At 34.3% G+C, this 26479-nt stretch overlaps 1 protein-coding gene across 7 annotated transcripts in view; it reads left to right on the top strand.

Annotated features, from left to right (window-relative positions):
• Atad2b (ATPase family AAA domain containing 2B) overlaps nt 1-26479 on the top strand; it is a 145385-nt gene that overhangs the window by 35742 nt on the left and 83164 nt on the right. For all 7 annotated transcript variants that reach the window (XR_013088595.2, XM_076832954.2, XM_076832953.2 and 4 more), the window contains 6 exons: nt 8291-8366; nt 11578-11676; nt 14478-14589; nt 16486-16601; nt 18664-18838; nt 21849-21937. Coding sequence is in view for 6 of the 7 variants with exons in the window: in XM_076832954.2 (XP_076689069.1) it covers nt 8291-8366; nt 11578-11676; nt 14478-14589; nt 16486-16601; nt 18664-18838; nt 21849-21937 (667 nt within the window). In the remaining variant the exon portion in view is untranslated. The remainder of the gene's footprint in view (nt 1-8290; nt 8367-11577; nt 11677-14477; nt 14590-16485; nt 16602-18663; nt 18839-21848; nt 21938-26479) is intronic.

Raw genomic sequence — 26479 nt, 5'->3', positions numbered from 1 at the left:
AGATAGCTTTATACTTCAGTATAAATGAAAAAAATATATAGTTCATTTCACATATTTATAGAATATAATTAGTCAAGTTTTATAATATGTATATTCCTGTGGAACTGTCACCATAATCAAGGTAATGGCCATGTTCATCACCCCCCTGAATTTCCTTATTCCTGTGTAATATATTCTTACCACTCCCTTTAAATAAACAAAACAAAACAAACAAAACTTTTGTGGTGCTGGGAATCGAACTAGGACCTCACAGGTGCTAGCTGAGCTCTGTATCACTGACCTACATTTCCAGCCCTACTCACCGTTTTTTATTTTGCTTTCCCCTCTGCCAGTCTCTAAGCAGCTACCTATCTGATCTATTTTCTGTTCCCTTAAATCAGTTTATATTTTCTCTCATTTTATATAAATGGAATCATGTAGTATATTCCATTTTTGCTTTACTTTTTCAATTCATCGTAATTATTGTAAGACTTATGTGTTGTTGCATGTAACAATAGTGAGTTTCTTTTCATTGCTGAGTAGATATTTTAGTGTAGGGATAGCACTGTGTGTGTGTGTGTGTGTGTGGTGCTGGGGATGGAATCCAGAGCTCCCCATATGCTAGGAAAGCACTTTACCACTGAGATACATCCTTAGTCCTTATCAATTTGTGTGTGTGTGTGTGTGTGTGTGTGTGTGCGCGCAGAATGTGAGGTTGAACCCATGATCTGGCACATGCTAGGCAAATACTCTTACAATTTATACTGAGTTACATCCCCCAGACTTCTTAATTCATTATTTTATCTATTCTTTGTTTTTTTTAATGGTACTGGGGATTGGACCCAGGGAAGCTCTGCTACTGAACTGCATCTCCAGATCTTTGTATTTTTTATTTTGGGACAAGGTTTCCCTAAGTTTTGTAGGCTGGCCACAAACGTGTGATTCTCCTGCCTCAGCCTCTTGAGTTTTTTGGGGATTACAGGTATGGGATGCCATGCCGTGTTCCATTCATTTGTTGATGGACATTACGATTGTTTCTAGTTTTGGGCTATTACAAATAAAGTTGTTATGAACATTGTAGAAATTTGTTTTCATTTTTCTAATACTGAGGAGATAATGAGTGGATTTTGTGATTAGTGTGGTTTGTGTGTGTGTGTGTGTGTGTGTGTGTGTGTGTATGTGTGTGTACGCGCATGCGTGTGTTCCCATGCACACTTGTGCTTATTTATTATTTTAGTGGTACTGGGAATTGAACTTAGGGTGCTGTACCACTGAGCAACATCCCAGCCCTTTTTTTCAGTTTTTATTTTATTTTATATATATTTTTTTTAAAGAGAGAGAGAAAATTTTTTAATATTTATTTTTTAGTTTTCGGCGGACGCAATATCTTTTGTTTGTATGTGGTGCTGAGGATCGAACCTGGGCCGCTCGCATGCCAGGCAAGCGCGCTACCGCTTGAGCCACATCTCCAGTCCCAGTTTTTATTTTTGAGACAGGATTTCACTAAAGTTGCTCAGGCTGGCTTTGAACTTGTGATTCTTTCTGCTTTAACCTAACAAGCTACTGCACCCAGCTTTTTAAGTTTAACTTTCTAAGAAATAGCTAAACTATTTTCCAAGGTGTTTGTGCCGTTTTTCATTAATAGTTTATGCTCTATTTGTTAAAGATTTTAATTTATGTGAAACTTCTCAAGCAGAATCAAATCTCCTCTTGGAGAAGAGGTGAGTAGGTGGGATAGATGAGATCTTATATGAATAGTACCAAAGCATTACCACACCGTGGAAAACACACTCTTAAAAATGTTAAACTATGTGCAAGTCTTCAGGATGGCACAAAACAAAGGTTAATGCTTCTTGGGCACGTTGCTTGGAGGGCTTGCCCGTGTGTGTAAATAATTGACTTTATTTGTGTTACATGACTGGTGACTTCATTGAAATCTTCACAGTTCAGTTTTAGCTCTGGATTACTTCAGTTGACCTTTGTGAAGGTTCTATCTGCATGTTTGATTTGACTTGTTTTAACCTGTTGGGGTTTTTGGGTTTTTTTCCACTAAAGTAAAATTTACTAAGAAGAAAGGTGTGTTCATGCTAAGGGGGTTAGTGTTGGTTTGGCTTCTTTTAGTCAGACTTTCTGAACATTGAGATATGCTGAATCTGGAGCTTTTAATTCTACAATCCTTATTAAAAGCCTCTCATTGACCCCCCCCCCCAAAAAAAAAATACATATGCTCTATATGTGTGCCAGCATTTGGTATGGTCAATCTATTTAATTAATGTAATAGGGATTGTAATTTTAGTTTGCATTTCCCTAATGATGTTGAACATATTTTTATGTGCTTATTTGACAATGATATACCTTTTTTTTTTCTTTCTTTGGTGGTGCTAGAGATTGAACCTAGGGCCTTGTGCATTTGAGGCAAGCACTCTACCAACTGAGATATATCCCCAGCCAGACAATGGTATATCTTTAATAAAATATATGTTTAAATCTCTTGGACATTTTTTCAGTTGGGTTGTTTTTTATTATTAATTTTTGAGATTTCTAATTGTGTCCGAAATACCTGACAAGAACAATTTAGAAACTGGACGTGGTGGCACAGGTTTATAATCTCAGCAACTCTTAATCCCAGTGACTTGGAGGCTGAGGCAGAAGGATCACAAGTTCAAAGCCAGCCCCAGCACCTAAGACCTTGTCTCAGAAATAAAACATAAAAAGGACTGGGGGTGTCGCTTAGTGATAAAGTGCCCCTCAGTTAAATTCCTGGTACCCAAAACAAAACAAAACACAGCTTAAATGAGGAAAAGTTTATTTTGGCTCATGGTACCAGAGATGCTCCATTGTTGTGGGCCTGAGGTGAGGCAGAACATCATGGAGGAAGAGCATGCTGCTCTGCTCATTGGTAGCTAGGAAGCTGGGGTGGGGGGTGGCTCAGGGAAGATGGTGATTTTTAGGGCACTCCTGCAGTGACCTATCTTCTGTAGTCATACCTCGCCTGACTACAGCTAGCACCTTGCACAAAAATCCTTTCAAATTATCACTCCATCAACTGGATTAATTCACTGAATAGATTACAGCTCTCATAATCTAATCATTGCACCTTTGAATATTCCTGCATTAACACAGGAGCTTTGGGGGATTCCTCTTAGCTAAACCATATTACTTGGATATTCTGGGTATTATATTTTTAGCAGCTGATTTGCAAATTTTTTTCCTAGCCTTTGACTTGGCTAGTCTCTAAATAATGATCTTTGAAGAATAGAAATTTCTAATTTTTTAAAAAAATATTTGTATTAGTTATTGATGGACCTTTATTTATTTGTTTATTTGTTTATATGTGGTGCTGAGAATCGAACCCAATGCCTCACACGTTGCTAGGCAAGTGCTCTACCACTGAGCTGCAACGCCATCCCAAAATTTTTAATTTTGATTAACTTTAACTTATTTACTTTTTTATTTTGTTCTTTTTAGGTATACATGAAAGTAGAGTACATTTTGACATATTATACATACATGGAGTATAATTTCCTGTTCTTGTGGTTGTACATGATGTGGAGTTACACTAGTTGTGTATTCATGTATGAACATATGATAGTTATGTTCGATTCATTCTACTGTCTTTCCTATTTCCATCCCCCCTCCCTTCCCTTCATTCCCTTTTGTCTAATCCAGACGGTCTATTCTTCCCACTCCACCCCCTCCTTATTGTGAGCCAACATTTGCATATAAGAGAGAACATTTGACCTTTGGTTTTTTGGGTTTGGCATATTTCATTTAGCATGATAGTTTCTAGTTCCATCCATTTACTGGTAAATGCCATAATTTAATTCTTCTTTATGGCTGAATAATATTCTGTGTGTGTGTGTGTGTGTGTGTGTGTGTGTGTGTGTGTATACATATACATATATACATGTATACACACAAATACATACACACACACACACACACACACACACACACATTTTCTCTATCCATTCATTTGTTGAGGGGCACTTAGGTTGGTTCCATAGCTTAGCTATTGTGAATTGAGCTGCTATAAAAATTGATGTGGTTGTGTCATGGCAGTATGCTGATTTTTAAGTCCTTTGGGTATATATTGAAGAGTGACATAACAGGGTCAAATGGTGGTTCCATTCCAAGTTTTTGAGGAATTTCCATGCTGCTTTCCAGGGTGGTTGCACCAATTTGCAGTCCCAGTAGCAATGTATGAGTGAACCTTTCCCCCATATCCTTGCCAACATTTATTGTTGTTTGTATTCTTGATAATTGCCATTTGGTGTAGTTTTAATTTGCATTTCTCTAATTACTAGAGATGTTGAACATTTTTTCATGTATTTGTATTTATTCTTCTGTGAAGGGCCTGTTCAGTTCCTTTGCCCATTAATTGATTGGGTTATTTGTGTTTTTTTTGGTGGTAAGTTTTTTGAGTTCTTTGTATATCCTGGAGATTAATCTCTTAGGTGCAGGTGGCAATGATTTTCTCCTATTCTTCATTTCAACTTATTAAAAAGGGTGTTTTTTAAAAAAATTAATTTTATTATTATTTTTTAAATTGACAGATAAATTTTATGTATTTATTGAATCCCAAAAAACCAAATGCTGAATGTTTTCTTTGATATAAGGAAGCTGATTCATAGTGGGATAGGGAGAGGGAGAATGGGAGGAATAGACTAACTCTAGATGGGACAGAGGGGTGGGAGAGGAAGGGAGGGGGCATGTGATGGTGGAATGTGATGATCATTATTATCCAAAATACAGGTATGAAGACATGAATTGATGTGAATATTACTATGTATACAACCAGAGATATGAAAAATTGTGCTCTATGTGTGTAATAAGAATTGTAATGCATTCCACTGTTATATATAAATATAAAAAGAAGCAAACTGTAGTAGTATATTTTGATTTCTTGCTTTAAAAAAAACAACAGTTTTTTTGAATTTTACAAATACTTGAATATATTTATGAGATGCAATGTATTGTTTCTACATATGTAAATGTATAGTAGTTTGTTCAAATGAGGGTAATTATATTCATAACCTCAAGCATCCATAACTTCCTTGTGGTGAGAGCACCCAAATGTTCCTTTAGCTATTTTGAAATTCACAGTACATTAATTATAATCTCTCTGTCATCCAACAAACAGGAGAACCTATTCCTGTTATCCAACGTAGTTTTGTCCCTTGTCTACCTACCTCACTCACAACTTTTCTGGTAGCCATATTTTCTTGTAGTCATATTCCATGACTTTTTTTTTTTACTACATATAAGCAAGATCCCATGGTCCTTGTTTCTCTGTGCTTGGCTTATTTTACTCAGGATAGTATCTTCCAATTCATCCATATTGTTGAAAATGATGGAATTTTCTGACTAAAATACATTTTAAAACAACTTATAGCTAAGGAAAAATATTTATAAAAATAAGTTCATGATAAACTGCAGTATACCAAAATAAGTGAGACATAATTAAATCATTATATATTGACAGTTTTATAGGTTTCAGTATTTACATAGTTCAATGCTAGAGTCCTTGTCTAGTGTGCCTCTTAAGAATGTGGGTTTGATCCCTGGCACCATGATTAAAAAACAAAACAAAACTTATAAACTTGTATTTTTATATAGAATTCAGGGCCTGGGGATATATATAGGTCAATAGTATAGTGCTTACCTGACATGTGTTTGTTTGAGAATGTTGCTTGGTACAGTATTCTTGGCTGGCAGTTTTTCTCTTCAGCACATTGAATATACAATCCCACTCTCTTGGTCTGTAAAATTTCTGCTGAGAATCTGTTGCTCAGTGTACCAGAAAGTCTATTATATATTATTTGCTTCTTTTTTTTCTTGCTGCCTTCGGAGTCTTCCCTTTTCTTTGATCTTTGACAGTTTGATTATAATATGTCTTGGGATAGTTTTATTTGCATTGAATCTGAAGAAAATATTTGACCCCCCCATACCTGGATATTTATATCTTTCTCCATATTTGGAAAGTTTTCTGCTATTATTTTTTTAAATATGCTTTCTGCTCCTTTATCTTTTTCTTACTTATCTTACTCTCTCTTGAATGTCAATGACTTTGTACATTTGCTCTTTCAGTGTTGTCCAGTGAGTCTTATAAGCATTTTTTATTCTTTTCATTACTTTTCTTTTTTCTCCTCTTAGTGTATATTTTCAAATAACCTATCTTCAAATTCACAGATCTTTTTCTTCTTGATGAGTTCTGTTTTGATGCTATTTCTTTCTTTTTTTTTTTTTTTTTTGGTGGTATTGGGGATTGAACCCAGGACTTTATGTGTGCAAGGCAAGCACTCTACCAACTGAGCTGTATCCCCAGCCTGCATTTTTTCATTTGTTCATTGCATTTTCCAGCTCTAGAATGTGTGACTTTTTTTTCAATGATTTGTAAAAACAGCATTTTTTAGTTTTTGGTGGATCTTTATTTTATTTATTTGTATATGGTGTTGAGAATCGAACCCAGTGCCTCACGCATGCTAGAGAAGTACTTGTCCACTGAGCTACAACCCCAGCCTCAATGTGTGACTTTTAAAAAATTAATTTAATCAGTTCAATTTCTTTTTCTGGTCACTTACTGTTCTCTTTATTTTATATTTTTTTAAATTTTTTTGTTATAGTTGGACACAATACCTTTATTTCACTTATTCAATTTTATGTGGTGCTGAGGATCGAACATAGGATTTTGCATGTGCTAGGCAAGTGCTCTACCACTGAGCCAAAACCCCAGCCCTTGCTGTTTTCTTTATTGAATTATTATTATTTTTTAATTTTCTTGGTTTGATCAGTTCCCTTAAAACCACTCTTTTGATGTTTTGTCAGGCAGTTTACACATCTCTTTATCTTTGGAGTCAGGCTCTGGCACTTTATTTTGTCCATTTGCTGGTGTCATGTTTCTCTAATTTTTCTTGATCCTTGTGGTTGTGCATTGATGTGTGTATATTGAAATAGGTACTTTTGGAAATCACAACAGACTGGCTATTCATGGCACCATCTTTCAATTGTAAACTTGTCCAAAGATTCTGGGTTGGCAGTGTGGGGTGTTTCCTATGCCTATGGCTACTGCAGTTGTTGCAGTGCCAGCAGGTATCTTAAGCTGCAGACTGTAGCTCAGTGTTGGCCTGGAATACCATGCATGTAGACTGGGGCAGTGCACACAAAGCCCATGGCTGCTGAGGTTCTCACAGCAATGGACCATGTTTATAGCCACAGCCACTGGGACCTTCTTTTCACTGTGGATTACTTAAGAGAGTCAGGCTGCCATAATTCACTGACAGTGTCATGTGCTAGATCTTGAGTCTTTTTCACAGTGGCTATAAATTCTCATCTGGTTTTGAGGTAGGTACATAGACTAAGTCCATATGAACTAGCCTGAACTTCACTGTGGCATGCCTGGTATTGGGGACAAAAACAAAATCCTAGGTTCACTTTGCTGTCCTTCCTCCAAGTGGATGGCATCTCTCTTCATGCTGTGCTGCCTGGGGTTGAGGGAGATGTGATATAAAACCTTCCTTTGTACCTTTCTAGTATATATTTTCTTACTAACTAGGTACTGTGATCTCTAACCTGGTTTCCTAATCTCTTATGAAGGTGTGTTTATGTGTGAATAGTTCAAATTGATGTTTCTGTTGGAAATGGAAATAGCTCTATTTTTCTCCTTCCTTCACACACACACACACACAAAAAAATTATTTGTTTCTTTGTAGTTGTAGTTGGACACAATAACTGTATTTTATTTATATATATGTGGTGCTGATGATCGAACCCAGGGCCTTGCACGTGCAAGGTGAGCGCTCTACCCCTGAGCCATAACCCCAGCCCCCTTAAAATTTTTTAATGGATTATTTTTTTGGTGTTGTATCTTAGAAATCTTTGTATAATCCAGTGACAGTTACTGATTTATTTGGTGCTGGGGATTGAACCCAAGGGTCTTCTACCACTGAGCCACATTCCCCATCCCTTTTTATTTTTTATTTTGAGACAGGATCTCACTAAATTGCTTAGAGCCTTGCTGAGTTGCTGAAATTCGCCTTGAACTTGTAATCCTCCTGCCCCAGATGTGTGGTCACTGCACTTGGCAATCACAATTATTTAAACTAAAGTCTATTTAGAATGTTTATTTGCAACTTCATGGTATTAACACAAAGCATTTATTTTTGTATGCCTCCAGACAGATTTTGAAGTTGAAAACACATAACTAGGTCCTCTTCAGAATGTTAATAGAAGTAATTTATGTTCTTTGAATACATTAACTTATTAAATTTATTATTAGTTATTTCTATCTTATCCTATGTTTTTCTTTTAGTGCCAGCTCATCAGAAGAAGAGGGAAAACACACTGTTTGATATTCACAGATCTCCAGCAAGAAGAAGCCATATCAGGTAACTTTTGTTTTTGAAAATGGAAAACATTTGTACCTTTCAGTGAGAGAATGAGACGCTAACGCCCATTTTAACTTATTTTTTTAAAAATGTTTTTTTAGTTGTTAACAGACCTTTTTATTTTTATTTATTTATATGTAGTGCTGAGAATTGAACCCAGTGCCTCACACATGCCAGGCAAGTGCTCTACCACTAGAGCACTAACTTATCTTTTTTAAGAAGAAATTTTTTAGTTGTAGGTGGACACGATACCTTTCTTTTACTTATTTATTTTTATGTGGTGCTGAGGATCGAACCCAGTGCCTCGCATGTGTTAGGCAGGTGCTCTACCACTGAGCTATAGCCCCAGTCCCTTAACTTAAGTTTCTGGTTGTTTTTCTTATTTGAGTTATCCTCTGGAGTCATTTCTTAAAATCAGTACAACTTTGCCTCCACCAGTCTCCTTATGTGCTGTTATTGACACATTACTATGTTTCTCTACATAATAGGCCCAACATATGCGCATGTGCGCGCGCACACACACACGCACAGATACTTTGGAGAATTTCCTGATGGAGAAAAAGAAGTAGAAGAGGGGGCTGGGCTGGGGCTCAGTGGGAGCGCACTTGCCTGGCATGTGTGAGGCACTGGGTTTTGATTCTCAGCACCACGTATAAATAAATAAAGGTCTATCAACAACTAAAAATAAAAAAAAAAAAAAAAGAAAAAGAAGTAGAAGAGAGGATAAATATCAAAATTGCCAAAAATGAGTAGATTATTGTTGGTAGCAGGTTTTGTGAAGAGTTAGGAAACATTAAAAACTGACGCAAAATGCACTGAAAAGATTTGTGGTAGAGATCTTCCTTAAGGATCTTAAGGAAGTTTGGAGAATCTGGGTTACTGTTGATAATAGTGGGCACTGGAGTGGTGTGCAGTGATTTAGCTTTTCTGATTATGATTGGAGTTCTTTTTAATACATGAATTGGTACAGGGTTGGAATTTACACTTATAATGGAAGAAAAAAGGGCCAGATTCAGTCAGGTTGGAAGAATAACAGTGAAATAATAGGTCTTAAGTTGAGGCTGGACAGTACAAAAACTTATCCAAGAAAAGAAATGATAGATTGTGAGTAAATGGGTGCCTAGGGACAGCAGGCCTCGAGAAAGTTGAAAGAGTTGGTATGTTAGAAACTCTTGTTCAAAGAATAGGTCATTACATTTTAATTTTAAGAGCATTTCTTACTATAACAAGATCTAAGGTAAGAGCTTGTTTTTAGTGAAACAGAACTACGGGGGCTACAGGACTGTGGGAGTGGTAAGTGGATCGTAAGTAGAATGGGAAAACATGGAAGGGATATTTGTAGGCATGGATAAGAATCACTGGAAGTTATAAGTGGTGGGGGAAAGGGAATTTAGGGTGACTGAGGTTTTTTGTAGAGTAGTAGTTGGTATAAAATTATATAGTAATTATATAGTTTGAAAAAAAAGTGGTAGAAAAATTAATTAAGATATGACAAACTCAGTTTGCACATGTTGAAGGGGCACAGTGTGGTAATGATTTAATTATGGTATTTTCTATGTGGTATATATACACAGTGGAATATTACTCAGCCATAAAGAAGAATAAAATTATGACATTTGTTGGTAAATGGATGGAACAGGAGGCTATCATACTAAGTGAAGTAAGCAAATCCCCAAAACCAAAGCCCAGATGTTCTCTCTGAAAGGTGGATGCTGACACACAATAATATAGGGGTGGGAGAAGGAAGAATAGAAGTTCATGGGATTAGACAAAGGGGAATGAAAGGAAGGGAGGGGGATATAGGAAAGAGAGAATGAATCAGACATAACTTTCCTATGTTATATATGAATACATGACCAGTATAACTCTAAAATTATGACATGTACAACTACAAGAGTGGGAAATTATACTCCATGTATGTATGTCACAATACACTCTACTGTCATTTATATCTAAAAAGAATAAATAAAAAATAATTATAGTATTTTGTAGGTATTTTAGGGATGTCATGGCTTATATAATAATTTAACATTCATTAAGTATTATTTCTCCTTAACGAGGTGATGTTAGCCTGATAAATTATCTAATTAGTCCATAGCACTTATTATAAAGTATTTCTTTTTAAATTAAAAATGTTTTATATATTTTATAAGAAATTTAGAAAGGATAGAAGTATCTTTTATTGGGGGGGCGGTGCCAAGGGTGCTCAACCACTGAACCCATCCCCAGCCCTCTTTCTTTCTTCCTTTCTTTCTTCCCTCCCTCCCTTCGAGTGTCTCTCTTCCTTTCCTTCCCCTTCCCCTTCCCCTTCCCCTTCCCCTTCCCCTTCCCCTTCCCCTTCCCCTTCCCCTTCCCCTTCCCCTTCCTTCCTCTTCTTCTTCTTTTTTTTTTTGTTGTGTTGGTTATTGAAACCAGGGCCTTATGAGCTGTATCCCTAGCCCTTTATTTTCTTATTTTGAGACAGGATCTCACTAAGTTACTTAGGGCCTCGCTACGTTGCTGAGGATGGCTTTGAACTCAAGATTCTTCTGCTTCAGCCTCCTGAGTTGCTGGGATAAAGGGTGTGCCACTGGGCCTGGGAGGATAGAAGTATTTTAAGTGGGAGGTGAAATCCTTTATCATTCTGGAATTAAATGTGTAATTTCCTTTAGTTTTTTGAATGTCTGAACTGTTTATAATTATTTGGGAAAGGCAGAGTGAAAAAAGAAAAATAGAAGGTTTCTCTTTAGTTTCTAATATTATTTATAACAATGACATATTGTCTAAATTTAAATACAAATTAAAATTTGTTATTTGACTACCTTATTTACTTCCTTATTTGGAAAATTGTAGGCTTCCTATTTGGTTTGCTTTATTCTTTTTCTCTGTAGCATTTACCACCTTTATACCTTGTTAAATGTTAACTGTAGGAGGGCAAAGATCTTTGCTGGGAGAAGGAATGAATTTTCTCCTGAACTAATTGTTGTTGATATATGCTTCCAATGTATTCTTTTTTTGTTGTTGTTTTAATATTTAGTTTTTAGTTGTAGTTGGACACAATACCTTTATTTTATTCATTTATTTTTATGAGGTGCTGAGGATCGAACCCAGGGTCTCGAATGTGCGAGGCGAGCGCTCTACTACTGAGCCACAACCCCAGCCCTTCCCGTATATTCTTAAAAGCTGTTTGTTATACTATAATGTTTTAAAACATCTTGCTCTCTTTGGACAGGAGAAAGAAGCATGCCATCCATAGTAGTGACACAACTTCTTCTGATGAAGAGCGCTTTGAAAGAAGGAAATCAAAGAGCATGGCGAGAGCAAGAAATAGGTCAGTAAATATTTTAGTATTTTTTCCATGGTAGAAAAAAGGAACACATTTAAAACAAAACAAAATCATACAGAAAAAGTTTTTTATGTATACTGAAATTTTGATAACATTGATATTCAACAATAATTTTAGACTTGAGTAATGTGTTGACTTAGTTCCTACTTTATACTTCTTAAAATGGAAATCTAACCTTGGGAAATGTTCCCTAAATTAATTAATCTGTAAGTACTTGTGATCAAGTAATTTGGGAGGGGAGAGGAAGGAGAGCTAAGGAGAAGAGGCCAGCCTTTGTGGAAGTATCTGTCTATCTCTCTGCACTTTTCTTCTCATTCATATCCATTTAATTTAGCTTTTTTTCACACTCTAATGAGAATAGTGCTCAGAGAAAGATGAATTCTGATAGAACTATCTGAGGAGGCTTTGGATTTTCTTGATAAAGTTGTTTTTTTTTTCCCCTTCCTTTCTTCCTTCTTTTTTTCATTGTTATTGGTTGTCTCTAGTGGTCTTTTCCTAACTCTGGTAATTGACTGATTATTACATGGCTCACTAAAACTTCAGTGAATTTTTGCCTAGGAAATATTAAAGCATCAAATCATTTAAAAATTGTGTTAATTTTTGAGCTTATGTATTATAATAATAAAGAAAAATTATATTTAGAAAATGGACATTTAGCAAACCATTTCTATAATTTGGCCTTATGTATATTGTAGAAATATCAAGTTTTTAGTTAGCAGATTTTAGAATCAGGTTTGGATTGGTGTAGATTTTATGCTAAAAAAACTCCTGTGTTTAAGAGATTCTTCTGTCTTGCCTTTTGATTAACTAGGACAGCAGGTTCATGCCACTATGTCTGGCTTAAGTTTAAATTAAATAATTCAAAGTCTGTTTAATCTGAATTCTTCTTTTTTTTTTTTTTTTTGGTTTGGTACCGGGCATTGAACTCAGGGGCGCTTAACAACTGAGCCACATCTTCGGACCTTTTTAGGTCCAACTCACAAAGTTGCTTAGGGCTCTCTAAGTTGCTGATGTTTAGCTTTGAAATCATGATCCTCCTGCCTCAGCCTCCTGAGCCGCTGGGATTATAGGCATGTGCTGCTGTGGCTGCTTACTCTAAGTTTTTCTGATAATTTTGGCGATATATTTTTAAGGTTAATTAGGATTCAGAAATGTCTACTTTCATCATAGAAACTGCTTTTTTAAGGCTCTTTATGTTATTTTTGGGGGGTGCGGGTATTAGGGATTAAACTCAGGGGCACTCAACCACTGAACCACATCCCCAGCCCTATTTTGTATTTTATTTAAAAACAGGATCTCACTGAATTGCTTAGATCTCACTAAATTGGGGAGGCTGGCTTTGAACTCAAGGTTCTCCTGTCAGCCTCCCGAGCTGCTGGGATTACAGGGGTGTGCCACTGTGTCTTCCTTTATGTCATATTTTGATTTTACCTGTAGTAGTCCTTTTTTTTTTTTATATCAGTATGTTAGTATAATGAAATTTCTGAGACTGGGTTATTTGTAAAGAGTAAGGATTTATGTATTCACAGTGTTGGAAGTTAAAAGAGTTAAAAGTGCAAACATCATGGTGCATGCCCTGATGATGGTTGCATGACATCATAGCACATGTTGTCATGGTGGAAGCATATGAGACAGGAAGTCAGAATCTGAGACTGGGTACCAATTAAGGTCTCACATGAACTACGTAAGTTCTGAAGGTATGTCTTCTGAAGGTATGTCTCTGGTGACCAAAGGACAACCTTTTGTTACCCTATCTCAAAGATCCCACTACCCATATTACCACACTAAGGAACAAACTTCCAACACGGACCCTGGGGGATAAACCACACTCAAACCATAGCATTGCTCAAAGTTAAAAGAGAAATTAGATTACATTTACTTGGGATAATACAATCAAAATAATGTAATAGTATAGGATTTTATGTGGCTAAGTATTTATTTTTTAATATTTATTTTTTAGTTATAGGTGGACGCAATATCTTTATTTTATTTTTATGTGATGCTGAGGCTCAAACCCAGTGCCTCACTTCATGATAGCAAGTGCTCCACCTCTGAGCCACAACCCCAGCCCTAAATATTTCTTCTTTTTTTTTTTTTCCTAAATATTTCTTTTAAGGTAGTTTTATTAAAGATAAAATTTAGTTCTAAAGTTATGATCAGGAATTGATTTTTTTGAACAAAAGGGAAAGTAATTTCTTAAATCATATAAACTGATGGGTATATCCTCAAAATTGGAGAATGAATCTTAAGTATTATAATATTGACCTTATTTTGGTTTTAAATTGTATAGGACATATAAATTTACTTTTATAACTGATTAATATGAAATGTTAATTATACTGAGAGTTTTTTCTATATTGAGATAGTTTGAGCACTTTGGACAAATAGAGTAGTATCTTATTTACCTAAGAATAACTCTATTTTTGGACAGTTGAAAACAGGAAAAGTAGTTTAAAATATGCAATTATGACAAGCGCAGTGGAGCACACCTATAATCCCTATGGCTTGGGAGATTGAGGTGGGAGGATAGAGAGTTCAAAGCCAGCCTCTGCAAAAGTGAGGTACTAAGCAACTCAGTGAGACCCTGTCTCTAAACAAAATACAAAATAGGGCTAGGGATGTGGCTCAGCGGTTGAGTACCCACCCGCAAACACAATCACTTGTTATTTTTAGGTTATTCAAAAAGAGGGAAAGATGAAAGTGCTTCAAAAATATCAACTCAACTTATTTTGGCATTAAAAATGTGAAACCTTTAATGCTGTTAACTTTGATTTTTATAAATTCAGGTGTTTGCCTATGAACTTCAGAGCAGAAGACTTAGCTAGTGGTATTCTCCGAGAACGAGTGAAAGTGGGTGCAAGCTTGGCTGATGTTGACCCAATGAACATTGATAAATCAGTAAGTTCTGTAAATGTAAAAAAAAGTTTTTCCTTATTTCTAAAGCAACATATGATATAAATAGAAACTTTTTAATATATGGCCACTATTAATGTTTTCATATGTTGTTAAACCTAAGAACCCTAGTCTCATGTGATGCTAATTTAGGTGGGTTTGTTTTTTTTTTCCATTTCAGTTACTAGAATGTAGTAAGAATGAAGCTGAAAGGATAGTGAGGGGCTGCATAAACCATAAACAATGAAACTGCTTATAAACTGATTTTAGGTGGCTCATTCTGGCTATGGTGTTGTTAAGCAACAAGCAAGGCTGGCATTACAGATACTGGTTTGGGTGTCATTTGCAGGCTAGTAATCTGGAGTAATGGTAGAAAGTAGGTTTAATAGTGAAAAGTAGATGGAGTTGAGAAAATTAAGGGTTGAATTAGAATTATGACAGGATTTGGTGAATTAAGAGGTATTGGAGAATGATAGAAACAAGTTGAGGTTATTACCCAGGTTTTTAGCTTAAGTGACTGGGTAGATTGGATGGATGATGGATGGCTTCATTAGCTGAAGTAGAGTATGTAAGAGAAGGCGTGAGAGAGATGGGAAGATGGTTTAATTAGTTTTAGAGATATCTGTGGTATACCACAAGAAGTAACTTGCAGGCAATGTGTTGTTTGGGTTTGGCATTATGAAAAAAATCTATGGGCTAATATGCAGCTTGAAGGTTATTTTCCACTGTTAGTAGTATCTTACTTTGGGGAGTACTTTGGAGTAAGATTACTGTATAAACAAGAACTTATTTTTTTTCTTGTTTCCTTATACATTTCTATACAACATGTTTTAACTGATTCCCATATGAGAATTATCAAATAGGATTGCATATATATTTGAAAATGAAAATGTATTCCAATCTGAATTTATAGATTAAGATATTCATTTAACTATTGAGGAATTTCAGTATTTATATATTTCCAAAATCCCTAGAAAATAATACCTTTGTTCTCAGAGTACCTTACCTTATGTTTTGGACTTATTTGGTTTACTAGCACCTTACTCTCTTGAATCTATTAACTTAAGATGTCTCTATTAATTAGAATAACATGCTTCCTCACACATAGGAAAATTTAGCTTCTTTTAGAATGTTTCTGTTATTTAATCTCTAATTTTTCTATTTTTACTTAAGGTTTTTCCTCTCATAGTAATATATTCATTGTGAAACAGTTTTAAGTACCATTACAGAATAAAGAAGCAGGGAAAGAGATCTACCATAATCCAATAGTCAGAGGCAATCACTATTTACATTTTGATAAAATTTCCTTTAAGCATTTTTTTCTCTACACATTTTTTTTATAAAGTATTTCAGCTACTTAAACTATCATGGGTGAGAGGAACAATCTTTGTTGCTTCTTATGATTGATTGGTGTTACTCTGTTTAATTATTGTCTCATATCTGATACGTAGAAAACTTTCTAACTGGAGAAATTAAATATTAGAGAATATGATTTGTCAGACAGTTTTAGAGAACCATTGTAATAACCAAGATTTTTCTTTTCCTACCTGTAAGCCAATTTGCCCTGTAAGCCAGTAAGCCATACCTGCCAAGAAGCATGAGATATATGATATTTTGAAAGGGGTTTCTATTAGAATATAAATATAACATCTGTTGTAGATACTCAGTGTTTAGGATGGGCACTAATCTTGCTCCCGAGTTAGTAGATTAAAGATTGGAATTTGCCTGATGTGAAATGTAAACTTGAATTTCATTAATGATTTTATTTTTGTGCACTTATTTGTATGTACTGATGTTCAAAATCTGCTGAAGGCATGCATTTCTGAATCATAAAACTATTTTATAAATTTCAAAAATTCTCTGAGATTATTTTGTTAAAATTTTTCTTTTTCTTTCCCTAAGGTACGATTTGATAGCATAGGTGGATTGAGTCAGCATATTCATGCACTAAAGGAGATGGTAGTATTCCCACTTTTATATCCAGAAATTTTTGAAAAATTTAAAATTCAGCCTCCCAGGTATGTTAGATATTTATTACTTTTACTACTGTTAATTTATCAATTTTAAGCAATTAGTAAATGATTATTAATGTAAATATTTCTTGTATATTTACTTGACATATTCTAGCAGTGACAATCAGGAACGAAATTTTATTATTTTGGGGCTCAAAAGCTATGGAAGTAAGTGTGCTCTTGAAATTTCCATTTTAGGATTTAGGAGTCAGGCACAAGATAAGATTTTTTATGTGGTCCCTGAATATACAACTGGGGTGCCCAAATGGATTTTTCTGAATTTGGCTTCCTACGAGCATCAAATTTGATGCTATGTGTTGTTAGTCTTGGAAGTATAATTTCATTAAAGTGTTTCTTTGAATTGATGATGGGTAAGTTTGATAATTTATTTTTTATGATCAGATTGTGTCTGATCATGAGATGGTTAGCTAAAGTAATTCTAATAGCTAAACTATTAGAAAAGGCAATGAGAAATTATGTTAAATGAGCTTGGGTAGAATAAAATAATTCTGAAGATATACATTTAGATTGCTAGATTTAAACTGATAAATGTTTTCATAGAGGAGGTACTTTTTATTTAGATTTCATTCTAACTTATTTTCTATGTTTTTAAGGATATGGAAAATTGTATTAATAGTCATCTTCTATTTAAATGGATTAAAAATTGGCCTTTAATTTTATAGTGAATTTTAAAAATCAAAATAGCAATTATTTGTCTTTTATGTGACTTAACTTAAATTTAAAATATTATATTACTTTTTTTAAAAGCTATTAAAGTAGTGTGTCCTTGGGAGAAACTTAAATAAAGCAGTGTTGTGAGCAGAAAATATGCTATCAGATTTCCCACCACTAAGATAATGGTATCCCTATTCTTTAGAGATGAACACTTTGGTATATTTTTTATAGATTTCTTTTATGCATATGTTGTTTATATTTTACCAATATTATACAGCATAAACATTAAAAATATAAATGATATTATTCATTGATACTCATGTGTAACTTTTTGATTTTCACTCTACAACATATTCCAGACAACTTCCCATATCAATAATGTGCTATTCTGTTTTTTTTCCAGTTTTTAAAATTTTTTTATCTTAACTTTTTTATTTTTATTTTTTATTTTAATTTATTATATATGACATCAGAATGCATTACAATTCATATTACCCATATAGCACACAATTTTTCTTTTTTTATATTTATTTTTTAATTTTAGGTGGTCACAATATCTTTATTTTATTTTTATGTGGTGCTGAGGATCAAACCCAGTGCCTCATGCATGCTAGGCGAGTACTCTACCACTGAGTCACAACCCCAGCCCCTAGAGGACAATTTTTCATATCTCTGGTTGTATACAAAGTATATTCACACCATTCATGTCTTCATACATGTACTTAGGTTAATGATATCCACCTCATTACACCATCTTTTTTGACCCTTCCTTTCCCTCCCACCTCTGTGCTATTCTTTTTGACACCTTACTAATTTTTTAATTTTATAGATGGAATAGCAAATTTAACTTTCCCTTATTTATTAAATAGCATTTTTTTTTTCAAATTTTTACTACTAGAAAACCATGCTTTGTTGAACACTTATTAAAGCTATCTTCGTTCTCCTACTTTTTTTTTTTTAAAGAGACATGGTCTTCTTGTGTTGCCCAGACTGGCATCAAACTCCTGGGCTCAAGAGATCCTCCTGCTCCAACTTCCCCAATACCAGAGTCTAAGGTCTTTGGTATAACTTTCCCAATACAGGGACTATATTTCTGTATAATGTATTCTAAGATGTGAAGTTCCTGGGTCATAGGGAAACACATTTAAAATTTTGCATTATCTTGCCAAGTTACCCTGTGTTTCAACCTTTTCTTACCTCCTAAAGATTGGTACTTTAAAGACTCAACAAAGTGAAACTTGTTTGTATACTGGAAAAAATTTTGTCAATGCTTAATAATTATAATATACATTAATATAAAATTACATGGGGGAAGAAATGTCCTTTTATATTGGTTGTCAGTAGTGATAAGATTAATTTACTTTTTTTTTTTTTAAAAATTCTTTATCTCTAGGGGCTGTCTGTTTTATGGCCCTCCTGGCACAGGTAAAACCTTGGTTGCCAGAGCATTAGCTAACGAATGCAGTCAAGGAGACAAAAAAGTGGCTTTTTTTATGCGAAAAGGAGCGGATTGTTTGAGCAAGTGGGTTGGTGAGTCTGAAAGGCAACTTAGGCTTCTTTTTGATCAGGTAAGAGAAATCACCTAAATGGAAAATATTTTTTTTTAGACCATTAGTACAATTTGCCTGCCATTACAGTTTCTGAGGAGGCATATTTTCTGATCATTATCTGTAATTTAGGGTCAATAATCTGAAATTGTATGCCTTAGAAGTACATTATTTCCTCATTATCTATGGGGGATTGGGTCCAGGACCCTCCGAGGATATAAAAATTTGCAGATATTCAACTTCCACATATAAATTAATGTAGTATTTGCATATAGCCTTTGTGCATCCTTCTATAGGCCTTTTTTTGGTGGGGGGTACTTATTATGGGAATTGAACCCTTTACCCCCAACCTACATCTCCAGTCCTTTTTACGTTTTAATTTGAGAGGATCTAATAAGTTGCTGAGGATGGCCTCAAACTTGCATTCCTCCTGCCTCAGTCTTGCAAATCACAGGATTATAGACGTGGGCCATAGTGCCTAGCTATACTCCTACATATCTGAAATCATCATTAGGTTATTTATAGTACCTAATACAATGTAAATGATGTATAAATAGTAGTTATATTGTATTGTTTAGGGAATAATGACAGTAAAAGAATGTATATGTTAAGTACAGGTTCAGATTTTTTCTTCAACATTTTAAAATACACACACACACATAAGTTATTATATACATAATACACACATAAAGTTATTATATATATATAAATATAATAACTTTATTCATTTTTTATGTGGTACAGAGGATCAAACCCAGTGTGGCACCTGTGCTAGGCAAGCACTCTACCACTGAGCTATACCCTAGCCCCTTCTTATACATTTTGATCTGTAGTTGAATCCATGGATATGGGAAGGCTCATTGTATTTCAAATCGGTTTTACTAACACTTTTGAATATTTGTGATGATTCGTAAAACATTTATTGAAGTGGCCAACAGGCATATAATACTGTATTAGGTGCTTTTGAGAACCCAGGATTTAGTATAATCATTAGATTATAATCCAATTGAGGAAATAGTTCAGCATAAAATGTTGGGAATTTGTGAAAAAAGTTTCCCAAAGTAGTATGTTATTTATTTTCATGAGTTGTTAGTTAGTTTTGTTACTATATAACAAAATACCTGAGAAAATGTACTTATAAAGAGAATAGGTTTATTTTGACGTTTGGAGGTTTCAGTCCATGATTGATTGGCTCCTTTGGTTTGAGGCCTCTGTGAAGATAGCAAGCACATCATGGCAGGAGTATTTGTTAGAGCAAAGCTGCTTACCTTATCATCTAGGAAGCAAAAAGTTAGAGAGGAAGAGGCCAGGGTCCTATAGTCAATCCTCTTCAAGGACATGCCTCAGATTTTGAGTATCTGGCATTAGATTCTACCTCCTAAAGCTTCCACCACTTCCTAAATTAAGCACCACCTTAGGGACCATGCCTTCAAGATATGGACCTTTGGGAAATATTTATCCAAACCACACCCAATTTAAAATTTGTTGCCTAATGAATTCAGTAATAAATGAATTATTTTAAAAGGCAGAGTGAGGTGAATGAATGTTGTATAGGCTCTCTCTACTTTTTTATGCAAAACAATAACTTTAAAAATGTTATTTCCAAACATTCCTAACTGCAGCCCAACTACTTTGGGATATTGGGAGGATCACTTGAGTCTGGGAGTTCAAGACCAACCTGGTGAGACCAGGTTGAGACTCTGTCTCCAAAAAAAATAAAAAAATAATTATTTTTCTGTACCTTATAGAAACTGGTTTTCATATAAATTTACTTATAATTAAGTTAATGAAGGAAGCTGATCATATTTGGCAGTTCAAATTATAATGATTTTGTCTAAGCAGATAAATATGAAGTACAAAATGCTTTCAAGCATTTATTCAGCACCTATTACTGAGTTGATGTGTATGAAAGTCCTTTGTTATTTGTAAAGAAGTTCAAATGTGTAAGAATTATTATTAGTATCAAAAATTGTTATATTCTAGGTAGTAGATATAGAGGATAGGTAAGAGTCTTCACGGTGTTCAGTGTCTAGTGAGAAGTCAGACGTATACAGACTGAATACTTCAAAAGTTTAGTAAAAATTGAAAAATATAAATGTAAACATAGCCAGGTGTGGTGGATCAAGCCTGTTATCTCAGGTACAGGTAGGCTAAGGCAGGAGAATTACAAGTTTGAGGCTAGCCTGGGCAACTTACAGAGACCCTATCAAAAAATAAAATAAGGAAAGGGCTGGTGATATGCTCAGTGGTAGAGCAATTTCTAGTATATCCTGGGCTCAATTCCCACTATTGCACAAAAAACAACAACAAAAAGAAAAGAATTGACTTAGGAGTACAGGCATATTATCCAATGAACTCATTTAAAAATTTTTGAGCTTTTTCATCAACTTAGGCTGGTGATTTGAGTATAACTTATTTTCATTCAAGACTGTGGCCCTAAATCTTGTAGCTTTTTATATCTAAATTACTTTATTTCTATTTTATAGTTTTCTTGGTAAGTAGGGCTAGATTAAATGTTTGCTTTTTTTTAAAAAAAAATATTGCTGATAGTTATGATTTTTTAATGATAGGAAAATATGTGGAAGCTAATTAAGATGTATTGTTATATTAATAAAAGATGTTAGGGTTGAGGTGGGGGGTGCAGCTCAGTGGTAGAACTCCTGCTTAGCATAGATGACAACTGGGGTTCCATCTCCAGTTGTATTAAAAAAAATCAGTTAAAATTCATGTTACATGGTAAAAGGAATGTGTTTAGTGTACTGTTTTTTTTATGTTATAAGAACACATTTTCATTTGTACATTTAAATAGGTGTGGAAGAATAAGCAAACTGAAAACAGTAGTTGCTTATTCTTAGGACCTTACTTTGTGATTGGGTGGTAAAGAGGTTTCCTTTATACCACATACACTTTTGTAGAAAATGCTGCATTTTGTACCATTTACTTATAGTACTTTTAAGAAAATACAGCAATTAAAGTTAAATATGAGAAGAATATAATAAACAACATATATGTGTTTTTTTTTTTTAACTAGGCATACTTGATGAGACCTTCTATAATATTTTTTGATGAAATAGATGGATTAGCTCCAGTTCGCTCTAGTAGACAAGATCAGATTCACAGGTATTTTCTTCCTAATATGACTATCTTGACTTCTTTTTATTCATTGATGTAGTATTTAAAATAGCCTTATTAGCTTTTGGCTGAGTACTATGAAGCTTACAAAGAATTTTAAAGTGTATTCTGTTTTTTTGAGGAATACTTCTTTTACTTAGCACAGGTGTCAGCAAATCATACTCTATGGGTCACATTCAACTGTCTGCCTGTTTTTGTAAATGATGTTGTATTCGAACACAGTCATATTCCTTCCTATGTATTGTCTATGGTTGGTCTGTGGTATAAGAGCAAAGTTATGGGTAGTTGTGACAGAGAGACTGTATGACTTGAGAAACTTAAAAATTTTACTGTCTGATCCTTTTTAGAAAAAGTTGCCTAATTCTGAATTTGCATATGTTTTGAAATTTATCCATGCTATGTACACTAATATTTTGTCCCTTTTAATTTCTCAGTAATATTCTTTGGTGTATATATGTATGTATACTTCAGTTTATGTATCTGCCATCTGATGGAGATTTGGATTGTTTTTATTTTTGATAATGACAACATGAATGTTCCTATATGTTTTAGTGTGAACTCATTTCTTCCTTTCTGTTGGGTAAATACCCAAGAGGAATGAATGTGTCCTATGGTAAATATATTTAATTTATAAGGTAACAGTATACTGTTTTTAAAAAATGGTTGTACTATTTTATGTTCCCATAATGTGTAAGAATTTCAGTAGCTTCTCATGCTTGGCAGCAGTTTTTGTTATTACTCTCTAACTTTAGCCATTCTAGTGGGTCCATCTAGGAGTGGATCCAGTTACATTTATCTGATGACTAATAATGAGCATTTTTGTTTGTGCTTATTGCTCCTATTTCAAGAGTGTATTCTAAAAACAAGAGAAAAAAGTGCCAAGTCTCATTTAAGGGGACCTTTATCAGACCAGTAGTGGGTTTCTCAACAGAAACATTATAAGTCAGGAGGGAGGGAATGGGATAATATATTGTATATCCTGGGGGGGAAGAATTAAAAAAAGAATTTTAACCAAGAATACTTTATATAGTAAAGTTATTCTTTAGAAATCAAGGAGAAATAAAGACCTTATAAGACTGAAAAAAATGAATTTACCACCATCAGACCAATTTTCCAAAGAATGTTTAAAGGAGCTGAATATCCAGAAGTGAAAGAAAGGTAACTGCCATTATGAAAACACACAGAAATATAAAACACACTAGTAGAGCATGAAGAATCAATCTTTATCAACACAGTAAACTACTAAACCACAAAGATGAATAGCAAGAGAAGAACAAAGGATATCCAAAACATAAGAACATTTAACAAAATTACAGGAGTCTTTTACCTAACAATAATAATCTAAAATGCAAACAGACTAGATGCCCCAATTAAAATTTATGGACTGGTGGAATAATATAAAAAAAGAAAACCCAAGATACTTTGCTTGGAAGAAACTCATTTCATCAGTGGAGAGAGACAGAAACTGAGAGAGAAAGGATGGAAAAAATAATCCATTTGAATAGAAATTAAATGGAAGCAGGCAGGAGTAGTTATACTTATATCAGACAAAATAAACTTTTAAGACAAAAAAGAAATAGACACTATATAATGATCAAGGGATCTGTTCAACAAGGAGATATAATGATTATGAGTGTATGTGCACATATCGCGGAAGCACCCAGTTTTATAAAATAAACAATGTTAAATCAAGAGGGAGGGACAGGCTCCAGTGCAATAACAACGAATAATTTCATCACCCCACTTTCATCACTAGACAGATCTCCCAGACAAAAAAAGCAAAAAACATCAGTTAACTCTGTTGTAGATAAAATGGGCCTGACATGTACAGCACTTTTCATCCAACAGCTGCAGAATACACATTCTTTTCATCAGCACGTGGAACATTCCCTAGAATAGACCATATGTTAAGCCACAATGGAATTTTAAAGAACTTTAAAAAAATTGAAATCATATTATTTATCTCTTTTGATCACAATGGAATAAAATTAGAAATTAACAAAAGAAATTACACAATACATGGAGACCGAATAATACAATTTTGAATAAACAATGCCTCACTGAGATAAAAAAGGAAATTAAAATTAAAAACCCCCAGGGTCTGGAGCTTAGTGGTATAGTGTTTGCCTATCATGTGGAAGGCCCCAGCACTGCAAGAAAAAGGAAAAATAACTTTTTTCAAATATGTTAAAAATGGACACACAGCATACCAAATTCAATTGGCTACACCGAAAGCAGTACTAACAAGGATGTTTATAGCAGTAAATGCCTCCATAGAAAAAATAGATAGATTTCAAATGAACAACCTCATGGTGTTTCTGTAGGAACTAGAGAAGCAACAACAAACCAAACCCTTAATTAGTAGAAGAAAAGGTAAAAAAGATCAAAGAAAAATACATGCAAAATGTTAAAAAATATATAAAAGATCAATGAAAGGAGAGATGGTTTGTTTATTTTATTGGTAAGAGATAGTTTTTGAAAAGATAAAACCAACAAACCTTTAGCTAGACTAACCAAGAAAGAGACTCAACTAATGCAATTAGAGATGAGAACAGAGACTTTACCATCAGTACCACAGAAATACAAAGCATTGCCAGTCACAGTGGCATATGCCTGTAATTCCAACTTTTCAGGAAGTTGAAGCAGGAGGATTATATGTTCAAGGCCAACCTTGGCAATTTAGGGAGACCCTGTCTCAAAAAATAAAAAGGATTGCTGATGTAGCACAGTGGGAAAGTTTCCTGAGATCAATTTCATATACTGCAAGGGAGAAGAAAAAAAAATTACAACAAAGAGAAACCCGGGACTGATGGCTTCACTGCTGAATGTTACCTAACTTATAAAGAACTAATGCCAATTTTTCTCAAACTGTTCAAAAAAATTGAAAGTGAGGGAACCCTTTCAAAATCATTCTGCAAGGCCAGCATTAGTTAGAAACCAAAACCAAAGATACAACAACAACAAAAAAACTGCAGATCAGTGTCCTTATTGATTATATGCAAAAAATTTCAACAGAATACTAGCAAATCAAATCCAATAGCATATCAAAAATATTATTCTCTATGACTAAGTGTGATTCATCCCAGGAATTCCAGGATGATTCAATATATGCAAATCTGTAAACAGAGTTTATCATATCAACAGAATTAAGGACAAAAATCATGATCATCTCAATAGATGCAGAAAGAACACTTCATAAAATTTTATGATTAAAGCTTTTATGACTAAAGTATGATTAAAGCTCTGAACCAATTAGGTAGAGAAGGCTCATACTATACATAGTAGAGATTACATATGACAAATCCATAGCCAACTTCACACTGAATGAGGAGAGGTTTAATGTTTTCTCTACGATCTGGAAAAAGATAAAGATGTCTACTCTCACCTTATTTAACAGAGTACTGAAAGTTTTAGCCAGAGGAATTAAAAGAGATAGAAATAATGGCATACAAATAGGAAGGGAGGAAGTTATGTCACTGTTTGCAGATTATATGATTCTCTATATGGAACAAACTAAAACATCTATCAAAGACTATTAGGACTGATAAATGAATTCAGTAAAGTTGCATGATACAAAATCAACATAAAAAAATAAGTAGCATTTTATACACCTCTAGTGAACTTGCTGAGAAGTGAACCAAGGAAGCAATTCCATTCACAATAGCTACAAATAAACAAAAATACCCAGGAATAAACGTAACCAAGGAAATGAAATACTTCTACAATGAAAATTACAAAAATTTCAAAACCCTGTTGAAAGAAATGAAAGATAACATTAAAAAAAAACACTCATGGGGCTGGGGATGTGGCTCAAGTGGTAGCACGCTCGCTTGGCATGCGTGCGACCCGGGTTTGATCCTCAGTACCACATACAAACAAAGATGTTGTGTCCACCGAAAACTAAAAAATAAATATTAAAATTCTCCCTCTCTCTCTCTCTCTCTCTCTCTCTCTCTCTCCCCCCCCTCACTCTTTTAAAAAAAAAAAAACAACACTCATGTTTATGGATTGAAAGAATTAATATTGTGAAAATGTCTGTACTACCCAAAGCAATCTACAGATTCAGTTTAATCCTATCAATACCCTATGACATTCTTCACAGAGTGGGAAAAACTCGTATGTAAGCACAAAAATTTCAAATAGTCAAAGCTATCTCGAGCAAGAAGGACAAAGCTGGAGGCATCAAGATACTAGATTCCAAGGCATAATAGAGTCACATTAGTTAAAACAGCATGATATTGGCACAAAACAGACACGCAAGCCAATGGAATAGAATAATGATCAAGAAATAAACCCATACAATATCTACAGCTAAAGGATTTTCCACCCAGATGCCAAAGTATGCCTTGGAGAAAGTACATCCTCTTCAACAAATGGTTCTGGGAACACTGTATGTCCTCATGGGGAAAATTAAAACTTTATCCCTGTTTTCCACCTTGTACAAAAACCAGCTCAAGATGGATCAAAGGACCTACATGTAAGATCTGAGACTACTAGAAGAAAACTTAAGGAAAACACTTCCAAGACATT

Source organism: Callospermophilus lateralis, chromosome 14 (genome assembly GCF_048772815.1).
Source record: "Callospermophilus lateralis isolate mCalLat2 chromosome 14, mCalLat2.hap1, whole genome shotgun sequence".
In the NCBI taxonomy this organism is placed as follows: domain Eukaryota; kingdom Metazoa; phylum Chordata; class Mammalia; order Rodentia; family Sciuridae; genus Callospermophilus; species Callospermophilus lateralis.
This window is presented reverse-complemented; position numbering and strand designations above follow the sequence as displayed.